This window comes from Oncorhynchus clarkii, chromosome 12 (assembly GCF_045791955.1).
Source record: "Oncorhynchus clarkii lewisi isolate Uvic-CL-2024 chromosome 12, UVic_Ocla_1.0, whole genome shotgun sequence".
NCBI classification, from domain to species: Eukaryota; Metazoa; Chordata; class Actinopteri; order Salmoniformes; family Salmonidae; genus Oncorhynchus; species Oncorhynchus clarkii.
The window spans coordinates 92,669,458-92,689,656 of NC_092158.1; the positions used below are offsets into that span (position 1 = coordinate 92,669,458).

General features: G+C 40.3%; 1 protein-coding gene across 2 annotated transcripts in view; it reads left to right on the top strand.

The window, feature by feature from the left end:
• Positions 1–20,199, top strand: part of LOC139421667 (multidrug resistance-associated protein 1-like) — a 77,092-nt gene that overhangs the window by 16,952 nt on the left and 39,941 nt on the right. For both annotated transcript variants that reach the window (XM_071172757.1, XM_071172758.1), the window contains exons 6-16: positions 149–210; positions 643–774; positions 974–1,201; positions 3,654–3,831; positions 5,225–5,386; positions 5,806–5,898; positions 7,546–7,611; positions 8,372–8,509; positions 8,768–8,914; positions 14,661–14,748; positions 15,030–15,099. In XM_071172757.1, coding sequence (XP_071028858.1) covers positions 149–210; positions 643–774; positions 974–1,201; positions 3,654–3,831; positions 5,225–5,386; positions 5,806–5,898; positions 7,546–7,611; positions 8,372–8,509; positions 8,768–8,914; positions 14,661–14,748; positions 15,030–15,099 — 1,364 coding nt within the window. The remainder of the gene's footprint in view (positions 1–148; positions 211–642; positions 775–973; positions 1,202–3,653; positions 3,832–5,224; positions 5,387–5,805; positions 5,899–7,545; positions 7,612–8,371; positions 8,510–8,767; positions 8,915–14,660; positions 14,749–15,029; positions 15,100–20,199) is intronic.

Below are 20,199 nucleotides of genomic sequence, written 5' to 3' on the forward strand. Positions count from 1 at the left end.
GTGTTTCTCTGTGTGTGTGTCCGTTCGTGCGTGTGTGTGTGTGTCCGTGCGTGTGTGTGTGTGTGTCCGTTCGTGTGTGTGTGTGTGTGTTTCTCTGTGTGTGTGTGTGTGTTTTCTAACTGTGTGTTCCATCTCCTGCCGGTTACAGAATCCCTGTCCTGAGATCGGAGCTTCCTTTCTGTCCAGAATCAGCTTCTGGTGGATCACTGGGTGAGCTGTTAGGAAATAAAAATATATATTTTAAAATAACCTTTGGCATGGTCTAATTGACTCAACAACCAAAAACACATCTAAGTTTAGCTTTCTTAATGAACCGGAGAAAATCTATAGTAATTTCTGGTTGTTTATGGAAGTTAGCTGGCGAACTCATTGATCCTGGGTTGTAGGATACCCCTCTGGAAACAGCAGGCATGAGTTTCTGTTTCTAGAGGAAGTGATAGTGCTGACTGTTTCCTTCCTTTCTTCCTTCCTTCTGTTTCTCTGTGTGTTTCTCTCTGTGTGTGTTTCACTGTGTGTTTCTCTCTCTTTTTCTCTCTGTGTCTCTCTCTCTGTCTCTCTCTCTCTGTCTCTCTCTCTGTGTGTGTCTCTCTGTGTTTCTCTCTCTCCCTCTCGCTCATTTTTCTATCTCCCCCTCTCCTCCAGTCTGATAGTAACAGGTTATAAGCGTCCGTTAGAACAGAAGGATCTGTGGTGTCTGAACTCAGAGGACCGCTCCCAGAGGGTCGTCCCTCAGCTCGTACGACGCTGGAACAACGAGTGCCTGAAGGTCAAAAGGTCAGGAGAACCCACCAGGAACCACACACCTCCACACACACGTACTTGCACATCATGGCGCGTTTGCACTCAGGCAAAGTCAAAAGGTCATGTTCATCAGGGCACATCGTAGCAAAACGTTCAAAGAAGGAAAACAAGCTAAATAACTCCTTCTCTTCCCCTCCCTCCCTCCCTCCCTCCCTCCCTCCCTTTCTCCCAGACCGGAGGAGAAGACTCTGTACTCTCCTAAGAAGGCTCCTCGGGGAGAGAGGAAGGAGGGTGTCCCCGTAGAGGAGTCAGAGATCCTGATTATGAAGACACCCCAGAAGACTAGAGAACCCTCTCTGTTCTGGGCCCTCTGTCTCACCTTCGGACCCTACTTCCTCATCTCTTCTCTCTACAAGATCATCCAGGACATTCTCATGTTCGTGGGGCCGAATATACTCCGGTAGGTGAGATACTCTCGTCAGGTCTTCTCTTCTAGTGGGGTGGGGGGGGGGGGGGGGGGGTACTTGTAGGTGTTTCTGTTCTAGTGGGGGGGTGTGGTAGTTGTAGGTGTTTCTGTTCTAGTGGGGGGAGGGGTAGTTGTAGGTGTTTCTGTTCTAGTGGGGGGGGGGGGGGGTAGTTGTAGGTGTTTCTGTTCTAGTGGGGGGGGGAGGGGTAGTTGTAGGTGTTTCTGTTCTAGTGGGGGGGGAGGGGTAGTTGTAGGTGTTTCTCTTCTAGTGGGGAGGGGTAGTTGTAGGTGTTTCTGTTCTAGTGGGGGGGGGGTAGTTGTAGGTGTTTCTGTTCTAGTGTGGGGAGGGGTAGTTGTAGGTGTTTCTGTTCTAGTGTGGGGAGGGGTAGTTGTAGGTGTTTCTCTTCTAGTGGGGGGGGGGTAGTTGTAGGTGTTTCTCTTCTAGTGTGTGTGGGGGGGGGGGGGGGGGGGGGTAGCTGTTTCTGTTCTAGTGGGGGGGGGTAGTTTTAATTGGCTGTCCATCACCATCTATCTCTGTCCATCACCATCTATCTCTGTCCATCACCATCTATCTCTGTCCATCACCATCTATCTCTGTCCATCACCATCTATCTCTGTCCATCACCATCTATCCTGAGCCCTTAGATCCGCCCGCTACATTGTGGACTTCAGAGCGCGAGCAGCTCAAGTGATTGGTGCTGTGTTCACTTGCCAGTCGGAACTGGGAAACTCTGACATTTACGACTTGCTAACTGGTTGAGCGTCAGAAAATTCAAAAGTGAACTAAGAAAATGTAGTCATCTTAGAAATAGTTTTCAAACTGTATCCCCCCCCCTCCCCCCTTTCCCCCCCTGAACTCAGAATCAAGTGGGCTTCCACTAATATGTTCAATGTGATATATACATATATTTTGTTTGCCGATTTTCAAAAATGTTCCGGAACCCTTTTCAAGTTCCACTTTGTGGCACGGTGTTACCAGGCTCTACGGGCCAGCAATCCAAGCCTGGGGACGAGGTGCTCAGGCACCTGGTGTTGTGAGGTTAGCGTTGTTTCTGTTGCACACGTGATGGAGTTTGCAAAACAAATGCCCGCTAGATTGATGCAAATCGTCATGATTCTGCCCGGTACTTAACTTTTTAATTGAGAGAGGTTTTTTTTGGTAAAGCCTTTCCGTTTACCTAAAGACGGTTATCGTTAGCATCGCTAACGGCTACACAAAGTGGTGGACAATACGCGGAACACACACACACACACACAGACACACACACAGACACACACACACAGACACACACACACACACACACACACACAGACAGATACACACACACACAGACACAGACACAGACACACACACACAGACACACACACACACACAGACACACACACAGACACACACACAGACCCACACACACACACACAGACACACACAGACACACACACACACACACACACACACAGACAGACGGTCATTCCCGTGCCGTTGCCTCTGCAGGAAGTTTCAGGGAATACGAGCCACTGATGCATTCTGTTCATGTCTTACAAAAAACTTTTTTTCCTAATAAGTTCAAAACATTTAGTTAATTTCCGAACGTCCAAACATATTTGATAGAAGAACCGAAAGTAAGTCATTCTAATACAGGACAGTTTTTCCAAGATATAATATCAAAAAAGTACTGTAGTTTGGGTACAACGTGCAACACTAGACCTCTCTTTCTCCCGCTCAGGCTGTATAGATGGTTGACCTGTCTTGCTGTGTTCATGTCCTCTTGTCATTTCAGGCTGTATGGATGTTTGACCTGTCTTGCTGTGTTCATGTGCTCTTGTCATTTCAGCCTGTTTCACCTGTCTTGCTGTGTTCATGTCCTCTTGTCATTTCAGCCTGTATAGATGTTTGACCTGTCTTGCTGTGTTCATGTCCTCTTGTCATTTCAGCCTGTTTGACCTGTCTTGCTGTGTTCATGTCCTCTTGTCATTTCAGCCTGTATAGATGTTTGACCTGTGTTGCTGTGTTCATGTCCTCTTGTCATTTCAGCCTGTATAGATGTTTGACCTGTCTTGCTGTGTTCATGTCCTCTTGTCATTTCAGCCTGTTTGACCTGTGTTGCTGTGTTCATGTCCTCTTGTCATTTCAGCCTGTATAGATGTTTGACCTGTCTTGCTGTGTTCATGTCCTCTTGTCATTTCAGCCTGTTTGACCTGTCTTGCTGTGTTCATGTGCACTTGGAATTATTAGAAATCAAGAGTTTTTTTTTTTCTGACGTCGCCAAACGGACCTGTTGTTCCAGACCGTCAGAAGAACCCTTGAATGCGGCCTTTTGTGTCCATCTCTCTTGCCGTCCCTACCCGTTGACATTTGACCTCTTTTTAATCATCGTCTCTCAGCCTGTGTCATTTCCTTTTTTTACCCCCTGACCTGCTAACCCCCCTTGATCTCCAACCCCTTCAGGTTGCTGATCCAGTTTGTGAACGACTCTAGCGCCCCCTCGTGGCAGGGCTACTTCTACACCGCGCTGCTCTTCGTTTGTACCTGCTTCCAGACCCTCATCCTGCAGAAGTACTTCCATGTGTGCTTCGTTACGGGAATGAGGCTACGCACTGCTATAGTAGGAGCTGTCTACAGGAAGGTAATCATTATTGTGTGCTTCGTCACGGGAATGAGGCTACGCACTGCTATAGTAGGAGCTGTCTACAGGAAGGTAATCACTATTGTGTGCTTCGTCACGGGGATGAGGCTACGCACTGCTATAGTAGGAGCTGTCTACAGGAAGGTAATCATTATTGTGTGCTTCGTCACGGGGATGAGGCTACGCACTGCTATAGTAGGAGCTGTCTACAGGAAGGTAATCACTATTGTGTGCTTCGTCACGGGGATGAGGCTACGCACTGCTATAGTAGGAGCTGTCTACAGGAAGGTAATCACTATTGTGTGCTTCGTCACGGGGATGAGGCTACGCACTGCTATAGTAGGAGCTGTCTACAGGAAGGTAATCATTATTGTGTGCTTCGTCACGGGGATGAGGCTACGCACGGCTATACTAGGAGCTGTCTACAGGAAGGTAATCACTATTGTGTGCTTCGTCACGGGGATGAGGCTACGCACGGCTATAGTAGGAGCTGTCTACAGGAAGGTAATCACTATTGTGTGCTTCGTCACGGGGATGAGGCTACGCACGGCTATACTAGGAGCTGTCTACAGGAAGGTAATCACTATTGTGTGCTTCGTCACGGGGATGAGGCTACGCACGGCTATAGTAGGAGCTGTCTACAGGAAGGTAATCACTATTGTGTGCTTCGTCACGGGGATGAGGCTACGCACGGCTATAGTAGGAGCTGTCTACAGGAAGGTAATCACTATTGTGTGCTTCGTCACGGGAATGAGGCTACGCACTGCTATAGTAGGAGCTGTCTACAGGAAGGTAATCACTATCGACTTGCCTAGTTAAATGAAGGTACCATTTAAATAAAGGTTTCGTTTAAATAATATTCTGCTGATCAATTGATTGATTTGATTAGTGACTGATTGATTTGATTAGTGACTGATTGATTTGATTAGTGACTGATTGATTTGATTAGTGACTGATTGATTTGATCAGTGACTGATTGATTTGTTGATCAGTGACTGATTGATTTGATTAGTGACTAATTGATTTGATCAGTGACTGATTGATTTGTTGATCAGTGACTGATTGATTTGTTGATCAGTGACTGATTGATTTGTTGATCAGTGACTGATTGATTTGTTGATCAGTGACTGATTGATTTGATTAGTGACTGATTGATTTGATTAGTGACTGATTGATTTGATTAGTGACTGATTGTTTTGATTAGTGATTGATTGAGAGTTAATTTGGCATGATGCTCCACACCACAATAAAAGGGGCTGTCTACTGATCGTAGGTGTACTAATCAATCAATCAATATTCTGCCGATGATCGATTGATCTGACTTTTGTAGACCCTTCATTGACCCTTAGACCCTTCGTCTGACCTTTAACCTCTGACCTCTGCCCTCTCCCAGGCTCTGGTGATCAGTAACGCGGCGCGGCGTACGTCTACAGTGGGAGAGATCGTCAACCTGATGTCGGTCGACGCCCAGCGCTTCATGGACCTCATCACCTACATCAACATGATCTGGTCTGCTCCTCTACAGGTCATACTGGCCCTGTACTTCCTGTGGCAGGTACGCACCAAAGATCTTTAAATAAACCAAGAGGTCATACGGGCCCTGTAATTCCTGTGGCTGGTACGCACCAAAGATCTTTTAAATAAACCAAGAGGTCATACTGGCCCTGTACTTCCTGTGGCAGGTACGCACCACAGATCTTTAAATAAACCAAGAGGTCATAAGGGCCCTGTAATTCCTGTGGCTGGTACGCACCAAAGATCTTTAATAAACCAAGAGGTCATACTGACTCTGTACATCCTGTGGCTGGTACTTGTTACTGACTGGTAGTGATCTGGATAGCATTTTGATGGCGCAAGTAGACACATTTCAAGCTAAGGAGTGATGTTCTGAATCCAACTCCGTTACATACACAGCAGAGACTGTTGTTATCTTAACAATTTCTCAATGGTTTGTGATGTAATTTTCCTGTGTAGAACTTGGGTCCGTCGGTGCTGGCTGGCGTGGCTGTAATGGTTCTGATGGTGCCAATCAACGGTGTGATCGCCATGAAGACCAAAACATACCAGGTACCTCTCTGACCCCTTATTCACAACATACCAGGTATCGCTAGAGATGTAGCGGCGATGTAATAGAGATGTAGCGGCAATGTAATGGAGATGTAGCAGAGATGTAATGGAGTTGTAATAGAGTTGTAATAGAGTTGTAATAGAGTTGTAATAGAGTTGTAGCAGAGATGTAATAGAGATGTAATGGAGATGTAATGGAGTTGTAATGGAGTTGTAGCAGAGATGTAATAGAGATGTAATAGAGATGTAATGGAGTTGTAATGGAGTTGTAGCAGAGATGTAATAGAGTTGTAATAGAGTTGTAATAGAGTTGTAGCAGAGATGTAATGGAGATGTAATGGAGTTGTAATGGAGTTGTAGCAGAGATGTAATAGAGATGTAATAGAGATGTAATGGAGTTGTAATGGAGTTGTAGCAGAGATGTAATAGAGATGTAATAGAGATGTAATGGAGTTGTAATGGAGTTGTAGCAGAGATGTAGCAGAGATGTAATAGAGATGTAATAGAGTTGTAATAGAGTTGTAGCAGAGATGTAATAGAGATGTAATGGAGATGTAATGGAGTTGTAATGGAGTTGTAGCAGAGATGTAATAGAGATGTAATAGAGATGTAATGGAGTTGTAATGGAGTTGTAATGGAGTTGTAGCAGAGATGTAATAGAGTTGTAATAGAGTTGTAGCAGAGATGTAATAGAGATGTAATAGAGATGTAATGGAGTTGTAGCAGAGATGTAATAGAGTTGTAATAGAGTTCTAATGGAGTTGTAGCAGAGATGTAATAGAGATGTAATAGAGATGTAATAGAGATGTAATAGAGATGTAATGGAGATGTAATGGAGTTGTAATGGAGTTGTAGCAGAGATGTAATAGAGTTGTAATAGAGATGTAATAGAGATGTAATAGAGATGTAATAGAGATGTAATGGAGATGTAATGGAGTTGTAATGGAGTTGTAGCAGAGATGTAATAGAGTTGTAATAGAGATGTAATAGAGATGTAATAGAGATGTAATAGAGATGTAATGGAGATGTAATGGAGTTGTAATGGAGTTGTAGCAGAGATGTAATAGAGATGTAATAGAGATGTAATGGAGTTGTAGCAGAGATGTAATAGAGTTGTAATAGAGTTGTAGCAGAGATGTAATAGAGATGTAATAGAGATGTAATAGAGATGTAATAGAGATGTAATAGAGATGTAATAGAGATGTAATGGAGTTGTAATGGAGTTGTAGCAGAGTTGTAATAGAGATGTAATAGAGTTGTAATAGAGATGTAATAGAGATGTAATAGAGATGTAATAGAGATGTAATAGAGATGTAATAGAGATGTAATAGAGATGTAATAGAGTTGTAATAGAGATGTAATAGAGATGTAATAGAGATGTAATAGAGATGTAATAGAGATGTAATAGAGATGTAGCGGAGTTGTAATGGAGTTGTAGCAGAGATGTAATAGAGATGTAATAGAGATGTAATGGAGTTGTAATGGAGTTGTAATGGAGTTGTAATAGAGATATGTAGCAGAGATGTAATAGAGATGTAATAGAGATGTAATAGAGATGTAATGGAGATGTAATGGAGTTGTAATGGAGTTGTAATAGAGATATGTAGCAGAGATGTAATAGCCAGCGTTGTGTGTTGTGATCACCAGGTAGCTCAGATGAAGAGTAAAGACAACCGCATCAAGCTGATGAACGAAGTTCTCAACGGCATCAAGGTATCACATCACATGTCTTTTGACCTGAGGTTTATATACTGTTTCAATTTGTATCACATTTTCTGTATGTTTCTGCATGTCAGGGTTGGGGTCAAATACTTTCGATTACAGTTCTTTCAGCGTTTCCTCTAGCCTGGCTGGAGTGCCAGATGGGCTGGGTTTGCAGTTTGGGGTTTATTAAGCCAGACGGACACAGCCGGACGAGCTCAGTCAGATACAGCCGGACGAGCTCAGTCAGATACAGCCGGACGAGCTCAGACAGACACAGCCGGACGAGCTCAGACAGACACAGCCGGACGAGCTCAGTCAGACACAGCCGGACGAGCTCAGTCAGACACAGCCGGACGAGCTCAGTCAGACACAGCCGGACGAGCTCAGTCAGACACAGCCGGACGAGCTCAGTCAGACACAGCCGGACGAGCTCAGTCAGACACAGCCGGACGAGCTCAGTCAGACACAGCCGGACGAGCTCAGTCAGACACAGCCGGACGAGTTGAGACAGACACAGCCGGACGAGCTCAGTCAGACACAGCCGGACGAGCTCAGTCAGACACAGCCGGACGAGCTCAGTCAGACACAGCCGGACGAGCTCAGTCAGACACAGCCGGATGAGCTCAGACAGACACAAATTTGATCAATTTGATCAATGTTTCTGAATATGTACCGAGATGTTCAAATAAACCTGAACCTGAACCTAAACCTAAACCTGAACCTAAACCTGAACCTAAACCTAAACCTGAACCTAAACCTGAACCTAAAGGTGTTGAAGCTGTATGCGTGGGAGCTGGCCTTCAAAGACAAGGTGTCAGCCATCAGAGAGAGCGAGCTCCGTGTCCTCAAGAAGGCTGCTTACCTGGGGGCAATATCCACCTTCACCTGGGTCTGTGCTCCCTTTCTGGTGAGTTACAGAGACATGTAGACACACACACACATGCATGCTCACACTCACTCTTACATGGTCACTTGATCCACCTATGTCCCTGACATAAATATTTAACATTGTCTTTGATTGTCTCTGCCCTCCCCTCAGTGTATCTGATGATGATATATAACATGTATTTCCCCTCCCATCCCCCAGGTGGCGCTGTGAACGTTCAGTTTATGTGATGGTATTGTTATACGATATATAACATGTATTTCCCCTCCCGTCCCCCAGGTGGCGCTGTCTACGTTCACCGTGTATGTGATGATAGATGAGAGGAACGTGCTGGATGCTCAGAAGGCATTTGTGTCTCTGGCTCTGTTCAACATCCTGCGTTTCCCCCTCAACATGCTGCCCATGGTCATCAGCAGCATGGTCCAGGTAGGTGTGCTGATCAGGTCTGGACAGCAAATCAATCGATCAAATAATCTATCTACAAATCAATCAATATGCAAATTCAATCGAATCAGTCACTGTATTCATCTATAAATCAAATCCATCAATGTATCAATGAAGTGAAACAGTAAACTAACCAATTAACTCCAACCAATCAGATTCCATCTAGGTGATTAATTCATTAACATGTAACATGTGTGGACCAGATACGTGCTGAGGGCTGTACTGCAGATCACTCTATGGCTGCGTTTACACACGCAGCCCAGTTCTGATTTATATGTTTCCCTAATACGTTGTTTGACCAATCAGATCAGCTCTTGCCAATAATTGGGCAAAATATCAGAATTGGCCACAGACACACGCACAGACAGACAGACAGATTCATATGCTGTACAGACCGGTGAGCTGCACCATGCTGCTGGTGACCAGGGGCAAGATATTGATCAATCAATCAATAAATCAATCTTTCAGCCTCGTGGTGCAGGTCAGTATGGTATATCAATTAGTCAATCGGTCAGTCCATTGGCCAATTAATTAATCAGTCAATCAATCAGTTGGTTACTAATGAATGAATCCATCAACCAAAGTTGATCATTGTCATCATAGGATCATGACAAATCATGTGCAATATAGTATTGATAGTATTGGAATGATATAAAGTCAGGTCGGCAGGGTAGCCCACCGTTGCTAGGCCGTCATTGAAAATAAGAATTTGACTTGCCTAGTTAAATAAGGTTATAAAAAAAAATCCAATATAGTATTGATAGTAATGGAATGGTATACAGTTGAAGTCAGAAGTACATACACTTAGGTTGGAGTCATTATAACTAGTTTTTCAACCACTCCACAAATTTCTTGTTAACAAACTATAGTTTTGGCCAGTCAGTTAGGACATCTAATTTGTGCATGACACAAGTCATTTTTTCAACAATTGTTTACAGACAGATTATTTCGCTTAAAATTCACTGTATCACAATTCCAGTGGGTCAGACGTTTACATACACTAAGTTGACTGCCTTTAAACAGCTTGGAAAATTCCAGAAAATTATGTCATGGCTTTAGAAGCTTCTGATAGGCTAATTGACATAATTTGAGTCAATTGGAGGTGTACCTGTGGATGTATTTCAAGGCCTACCTTCAAACTCAGCACCTCCTTGCTTGACGTCATGGGAAAATCAAAAGAAATCAGCCAAGACCTCAGAAAAATAATTGTAGACCTCCACAAGTCTGGTTCATCCTTGGGAGCAATTTCCAAACGCCTGAAGGTACCATCTGTACAAACAATGGTATACTACGCAAGTATAAACACCAATGGACCACGCAGCCGTCGCTCAGGAAGGAGACGCGTTCTGTCTCCTAGAGATGAACGCACTTTGGTGCGAAAAGTGCAAATCAATCCCAGAACAGCAGCAAAGGACCTTGTGAAGATGCTGGAGGAAACAGGTTCAAAAGTACCTATATCCACAGTAAAATGAGTCCAATATCGACATAACCTGAAAGGCCGCTCAGCAAGGAAAAAGCTACTGCTCCAAAACCGCCATAAAAAAGCCAGACTACAGTTTGCAACTGCACATGGGGACAAAGATTGCACTTTTTGGAGAAATGTTCTCTGGTCTGATGAAACAAAAATAGAATTGTTTGGCCATAATCGTTATGTTTGGAGGAAAAAGGGGGAGAACACCGTGCCAACCGTGAAGCACGGGGGTGGTAGAATCATGTTGTGGGGGTGCTTTGCTGCAGGATGGACTGGTGCACTTCACAAAATAGATGGCATCGTGAAAATTATTGAAGCAACATCTCAAGACATCAGTCAGGAAGTTAAAGCTTGGTTGCAAATGGGTCTTCCAAATGGACAATGAACCCAAGCATACTTCCAAAGTTGTGGCAAAATGGCTTGTTACTACAGAACGTTGGTTATATATATATTATTAAGGATAAAGCCCTATTCACACGGGACTAGTGTTACTACAGAACGTTGGGTATATATATATTATTAAGGATAAAGCCCTATTCACACGGGACTAGTGTTACTACAGAACGTTGGTTATATATATATTATTAAGGATAAAGCCCTATTCACACGGGACTAGTGTTACTACAGAACGTTGGGTATATATATATTATTAAGGATAAAGCCCTATTCACACGGGACTAGTGTTACTACAGAACGTTGGGTATATATATATTATTAAGGATAAAGCCCTATTCACACGGGACTAGTGTTACTACAGAACGTTGGGTATATATATATTATTAAGGATAAAGCCCTATTCACACGGGACTAGTGTTACTACAGAACGTTGGGTATATATATATTATTAAGGATAAAGCCCTATTCACACGGGACTAGTGTTACTACAGAACGTTGGGTATATATATATTATTAAGGATAAAGCCCTATTCACACGGGACTAGTGTTACTACAGAACGTTGGGTATATATATATTATTAAGGATAAAGCCCTATTCACACAGGACTAGTGTTACTACAGAACGTTGGGTATATATTTATTATTAAGGATAAAGCCCTATTCACACAGGACTAGTGTTACTACAGAACGTTGGGTATATATATATTATTAAGGATAAAGCCCTATTCACACGGGACTAGTGTTACTACAGAACGTTGGGTATATATATATTATTAAGGATAAAGCCCTATTCACACAGGACTAGTGTTACTACAGAACGTTGGGTATATATTTATTATTAAGGATAAAGCCCTATTCACACAGGACTAGTGTTACTACAGAACGTTGGGTATATATTTATTAATTATTCAAAAAAAGTTTTTTTCCAAACTGCCCCCTGTAATTCTTTCTTTTTGTCATTCTATACAGTGCCTTGCGAAAGTATTCGGCCCCCATGAACTTTGCGACCTTTTGCCACATTTCAGGCTTCAGACATAAAGATATAAAACTGTATTTTTTTGTGAAGAATCAACAACAAGTGGGACACAATCATGAAGTGGAACGACATTTATTGGATATTTCAAACTTTTTTAACAACTCAAAAACGGAAAAATTGGGCGTGCAAAATTATTCAGCCCCTTTACTTTCAGTGCAGCAAACTCTCTCCAGAAGTTCAGTGAGGATCTCTGAATGATCCAATGTTGACCTAAATGACTAATGATGATAAATACAATCCACCTGTGTGTAATCAAGTCTCCGTATAAATGCACCTGCACTGTGATAGTCTCAGAGGTCCGTTAAAAGCGCAGAGAGCATCATGAAGAACAAGGAACACACCAGGCAGGTCCGAGATACTGTTGTGAAGAAGTTTAAAGCCGGATTTGGATACAAAAAGATTTCCCAAGCTTTAAACATCCCAAGGAGCACTGTGCAAGCGATAATATTGAAATGGAAGGAGTATCAGACCACTGCAAATCTACCAAGACCTGGCCGTCCCTCTAAACTTTCAGCTCATACAAGGAGAAGACTGATCAGAGATGCAGCCAAGAGGCCCATGATCACTCTGGATGAACTGCAGAGATCTACAGCTGAGGTGGGAGACTCTGTCCATAGGACAACAATCAGTTGTATATTGCACAAATCTGGCCTTTATGGAAGAGTGGCAAGAAGAAAGCCATTTCTTAAAGATATCCATAAAAAGTGTTGTTTAAAGTTTGCCACAAGCCACCTGGGAGACACACCAAACATGTGGAAGAAGGTGCTCTGGTCAGATGAAACCAAAATTGAACTTTTTGGCAACAATGCAAAACGTTATGTTTGGCGTAAAAGCAACACAGCTGAACACACCATCCCCACTGTCAAACATGGTGGTGGCAGCATCATGGTTTGGGCCTGCTTTTCTTCAGCAGGGACAGGGAAGATGGTTAAAATTGATGGGAAGATGGATGGAGCCAAATACAGGACCATTCTGGAAGAAAACCTGATGGAGTCTGCAAAAGACCTGAGACTGGGACGGAGATTTGTCTTCCAACAAGACAATGATCCAAAACATAAAGCAAAATCTACAATGGAATGGTTCAAAAATAAACACATCCAGGTGTTAGAATGGCAAAGTCAAAGTCCAGACCTGAATCCAATCGAGAATCTGTGGAAAGAACTGAAAACTGCTGTTCACAAATGCTCTCCATCCAACCTCACTGAGCTCGAGCTGTTTTGCAAGGAGGAATGGGAAAAAATGTCAGTCTCTCGATGTGCAAAACTGATAGAGACATACCCCAAGCGACTTACAGCTGTAATCGCAGCAAAAGGTGGCGCTACAAAGTATTAACTTAAGGGGGCTGAATAATTTTGCACGCCCAATTTTTCAGTTTTTGATTTATTAAAAAACTTTGAAATATCCAATAAATTTCGTTCCACTTCATGATTGTGTCCCACTTGTTGTTGATTCTTCACAAAAAAATAACGTTTTATATCTTTATGTTTGAAGCCTGAAATGTGGCAAAAGGTCGCAAAGTTCAAGGGGGCCGAATACTTTCGCATGGCACTGTAAATTGTCCAGGCTACACTGGTTACTCGAGCGATAACAGGCTACACTGGTAACTGGAGCGATAACAGCCTATACTGTGCTAATGTCAATAATATATAACAACCTCCATGAAGCCTAAAATACACAATCAAGGGATTGCTTCTATTTATTTAACCTGCCCTTCAGCCACCCTTCAGCCCCCCACCTGCCCTTCAGCCCCCCACCTGCCCTTCAGCCCCCCACCCTCCCTTCAGCCAACCACCCTCCCTTCAGCCAACCACCCTCCCTTCAGCCAACCACCTGCCCTTCAGCCCCCAACCTGCCCTTCAACCAACCACCTGCCCTTCAGCCAACCACCTGCCCTTCAGCCCCCCACCCGCCCTTCAGCCAACCACCCGCCCTTCAGCCCCCCACCCACCCTTCAGCCAACCACCCTCAGTCGCCCGCCCACCCTTCAGCCACACAATATGTAATGACCATAACCCATCCTCCTGCAGATATAACTGCGGGGACTGCGGGTTATGAATCAACCCGCGCATCACTAATATGCAACCTCTCCCTGCTGTCTCCTTCCTCCATCTCTGTCTCTCTTTCTCTCCCTCCCTCCATCTGTCTCCCTCTCTCCTTGTCTCTTTCTCTCTCCCTCCCTCCATCTGTCTCCCTCTCCCCGCTGTCTCCTTCCTCCATCTCTGTCTCTCTTTCTCTCCCTCCCTCCATCTGTCTCCCTCCCTGCTGTCTCCTTCCTCCATCTCTGTCTCTCTTTCTCTCCCTCCCTCCCTCCCTCCATCTGTCTCCCTCTCCCTGCTGTCTCCTTCCTCCATCTGTCTCTCTTTCTCTCCCTCCCTCCATCTGTCTCCCTCTCTCCCTGTCTCTTTCTCTCTCCTTCCCTCCATCTGTCTCCCTGTCTCTTTCTCTCTCCCTCCCTCCATCTGTCTCCCTGTCTCTTTCTCTCTCCCTCCCTCCATCTGTCTCCCTCTCCCCGCTGTCTCCTTCCTCCATCTCTGTCTCTTTCTCTCTCCCTCCCTCCATCTGTCTCCCTCTCTCCCTGTCTCTTTCTCTCTCCCTCCCTCCATCTGTCTCCCACTCTCCCTGTCTCTTTCTCTCTCCTTCCCTCCATCTGTCTCCCTCTCTCCCTGTCTCTTTCTCTCTCCCTCCCTCCATCTGTCTCCCTGTCTCTTTCTCTCTCCCTCCCTCCATCTGTCTCCCTCTCTCCCTGTCTCTTTCTCTCCCTCCCTCCATCTGTCTCCCTCTCTCCCTGTCTCTTTCTCTCTCCTTCCCTCCATCTCTCTCTGCAGGCCAGTGTTTCTATGAAACGTCTGTGTGTGTTTCTGTCTCATGAGGAGCTGCAGGAGGACAGTGTGGAGCGCATGGCTGTAGCAGGCTGTGAGTCACATATGTACACACACACACACACACAGAGTGAGAAACACACACACACACACACACACAGAATGAGAAACACATACACAGAGTGAGAAACACACGCAGACAGAGTGAGAAACACACACAGACAGAGTGAGAAACACAGGCAGAAAGGCCATCCCAGCCTCTGTACCCAGATGCTGTTTGATGTGTTAGTCTTTAATGAGGCTTCAATACTCTCTCTCTCTCTCTCTCTACTCACTTCCTGTTCCTCTCTCTTGTATGTCTTCCTCTGTTCCCAGGCTCAGACAGTATCTCCATTGAGGACGGGGTGTTCAGCTGGTGTAGAAACGATGCCCCCACTCTGAAGAGGTATTGCTCAGAGAAGAGTGTTGTCCTATGTATTCACCCCCCCCCCCCCCCCTCTTGACTTTGTTACTTTCATGTCAGTTGGAGGCTTACTGCATATTCTATATCTATAGTATACATACACACAGCTTACTGCATATTCTATTACTATAGTATACATACACACAGCTTACTGCATATTATATTACTATAGTATATATACACACAGCTTACTGCATATTCTATATCTATAGTATACATACACACAGCTTACTGCATATTATATTACTATAGTATACATACACACAGCTTACTGCATATTATATTACTATAGTATACATACACACAGCTTACTGCATATTCTATTACTATAGTATACATACACACAGCTTACTGCATATTATATTACTATAGTATACATACACACAGCTTACTGCATATTATATTACTATAGTATACATACACACAGCTTACTGCATATTATATTACTATAGTATACATACACACAGCTTACTGCATATTCTATATCTATAGTATACATACACACAGCTTACTGCATATTATATTACTATAGTATACATACACACAGCTTACTGCATATTATATTACTGTAGTATATATACACACAGCTTACTGCATATTATATTACTGTAGTATATATACACACAGCTTACTGCATATTATATTACTATAGTATACATACACACAGCTTACTGCATATTATATTACTGTAGTATATATACACACAGCTTACTGCATATTATATTACTATAGTATATATACACACAGCTTACTGCATATTATATTACTATAGTATACATACACACAGCTTACTGCATATTATATTACTATAGTATATATACACACAGCTTACTGCATATTATATTACTATAGTATACATACACACAGCTTACTGCATATTATATTACTATAGTATATATACACACAGCTTACTGCATATTATATTACTATAGTATATATACACACAGCTTACTGCATATTATATTACTATAGTATACATACACACAGCTTACTGCATATTATATTACTATAGTATACATACACACAGCTTACTGCATATTATATTACTATAGTATACATACACACAGCTTACTGCATATTATATTACTATAGTATACATACACACAGCTTACTGCATATTCTATTACTATAGTATACATACACACAGCTTACTGCATATTCTATTACTATAGTATACACACAGCTTACTGCATATTATATTACTATAGTATATATACACACAGCTTACTGCATATTATATTACTATAGTATACATACACACAGCTTACTGCATATTATATTACTATAGTATATATACACACAGCTTACTGCATATTATATTACTATAGTATATATACACACAGCTTACTGCATATTATAGTACTATAGTATACATACAAACAGCTTACTGCATATTATATTACTATAGTATACAGACACACAGCTTACTGCATATTCTATTACTATAGTATACATACACACAGCTTACTGCATATTATATTACTATAGTATACATACACACAGCTTACTGCATATTATATTACTATAGTATATATACACACAGCTTACTGCATATTATATTACTGTAGTATACATACACACAGCTTACTGCATATTATATTACTATAGTATACATACACACAGCTTACTGCATATTCTATTACTATAGTATACATACACACAGCTTACTGCATATTATATTACTATAGTATATATACACACAGCTTACTGCATATTATATTACTATAGTATACATACACACAGCTTACTGCATATTATATTACTATAGTATACATACACACAGCTTACTGCATATTATATTACTATAGTATACATACACACAGCTTACTGCATATTATATTACTATAGTATACACACAGCTTACTGCATATTCTATTACTATAGTATACATACACACAGCTTACTGCATATTATATTACTATAGTATATATACACACAGCTTACTGCATATTATATTACTATAGTATACATACACACAGCTTACTGCATATTCTATTACTATAGTATACAGACAGCTTACTGCATATTCTATTACTATAGTATACATACACACAGCTTACTGCATATTCTATTACTATAGTATACAGACAGCTTACTGCATATTATATTACTATAGTATACATACACACAGCTTACTGCATATTATATTACTATAGTATATATACACACAGCTTACTGCATATTATATTACTATAGTATACATACACACAGCTTACTGCATATTCTATTACTATAGTATATATACACACAGCTTACTGCATATTATATTACTATAGTATATATACACACAGCTTACTGCATATTATATTACTATAGTATACACACAGCTTACTGCATATTCTATTACTATAGTATACATACACACAGCTTACTGCATATTATATTACTATAGTATATATACACACAGCTTACTGCATATTATATTACTATAGTATACATACACACAGCTTACTGCATATTCTATTACTATAGTATACATACACACAGCTTACTGCATATTATATTACTATAGTATACATACACACAGCTTACTGCATATTATATTACTATAGTATACATACACACAGCTTACTCCATATTATATTACTATAGTATACAGACAGCTTACTGCATATTCTATTACTATAGTATACATACACACAGCTTACTGCATATTATATTACTGTAGTATACATACACACAGCTTACTGCATATTATATTACTGTAGTATACATACAGACAGCTTACTGCATATTATATTACTATAGTATACATACACACAGCTTACTGCATATTATATTACTATAGTATATATACACACAGCTTACTGCATATTCTATTACTATAGTATACATACACACAGCTTACTGCATATTATATTACTATAGTATACATACACACAGCTTACTGCATATTATATTACTATAGTATATATACACACAGCTTACTGCATATTATATTACTATAGTATACATACAGCTTACTGCATATTATATTACTATAGTATATATACACACAGCTTACTGCATATTATATTACTGTAGTATACATACACACAGCTTACTGCATATTATATTACTATAGTATACACACAGCTTACTGCATATTATATTACTATAGTATACAGACAGCTTACTGCATATTCTATTACTATAGTATATATACACACAGCTTACTGCATATTATATTACTGTAGTATACATACACACAGCTTACTGCATATTATATTACTATAGTATACATACACACAGCTTACTGCATATTATATTACTATAGTATATATACACACAGCTTACTGCATATTATATTACTATAGTATATATACACACAGCTTACTGCATATTATATTACTATAGTATATATACACACAGCTTACTGCATATTCTATTACTATAGTATACATACACACAGCTTACTGCATATTATATTACTATAGTATATATACACACAGCTTACTGCATATTATATTACTATAGTATACATACACACAGCTTACTGCATATTATATTACTATAGTATACATACACACAGCTTACTGCATATTATATTACTATAGTATACATACACACAGCTTACTGCATATTATATTACTATAGTATATATACACACAGCTTACTGCATATTCTATTACTATAGTATACATACACACAGCTTACTGCATATTATATTACTATAGTATATATACACACAGCTTACTGCATATTATATTACTATAGTATACATACACACAGCTTACTGCATATTCTATTACTATAGTATACATACACACAGCTTACTGCATATTCTATTACTATAGTATACATACACACAGCTTACTGCATATTCTATTACTATAGTATACATACACACAGCTTACTGCATATTCTATTACTATAGTATACATACACACAGCTTACTGCATATTCTATTACTATAGTATACATACACACAGCTTACTGCATATTCTATTACTATAGTATACATACACACAGCTTACTGCATATTCTATTACTATAGTATACATACACACAGCTTACTGCATATTATATTACTATAGTATACATACACACAGCTTACTGCATATTATATTACTATAGTATACATACACACAGCTTACTGCATATTATATTACTATAGTATACATACACACAGCTTACTGCATATTATATTACTATAGTATATATACACACAGCTTACTGCATATTCTATTACTATAGTATACATACACACAGCTTACTGCATATTATATTACTATAGTATACATACACACAGCTTACTGCATATTATATTACTATAGTATATATACACACAGCTTACTGCATATTCTATTACTATAGTATATATACACACAGCTTACTGCATATTCTATTACTATAGTATATATACACACAGCTTACTGCATATTCTATTACTATAGTATATATACACACAGCTTACTGCATATTATATTACTGTAGTATACATACACACAGCTTACTGCATATTCTATTACTATAGTATACATACACACAGCTTACTGCATATTATATTACTATAGTATATATACACACAGCTTACTGCATATTCTATTACTATAGTATACATACACACAGCTTACTGCATATTATATTACTATAGTATACATACACACAGCTTACTGCATATTATATTACTATAGTATATATACACACAGCTTACTGCATATTATATTACTATAGTATACATACAGCTTACTGCATATTATATTACTATAGTATATATACACACAGCTTACTGCATATTATATTACTGTAGTATACATACACACAGCTTACTGCATATTATATTACTATAGTATACACACAGCTTACTGCATATTATATTACTATAGTATACAGACAGCTTACTGCATATTCTATAGTATATATACACACAGCTATAGTATATATACACACAGCTTACTGCATATTATATTACTGTAGTATACATACACACAGCTTACTGCATATTATATTACTATAGTATACATACACACAGCTTACTGCATATTATATTACTATAGTATATATACACACAGCTTACTGCATATTATATTACTATAGTATATATACACACAGCTTACTGCATATTATATTACTATAGTATATATACACACAGCTTACTGC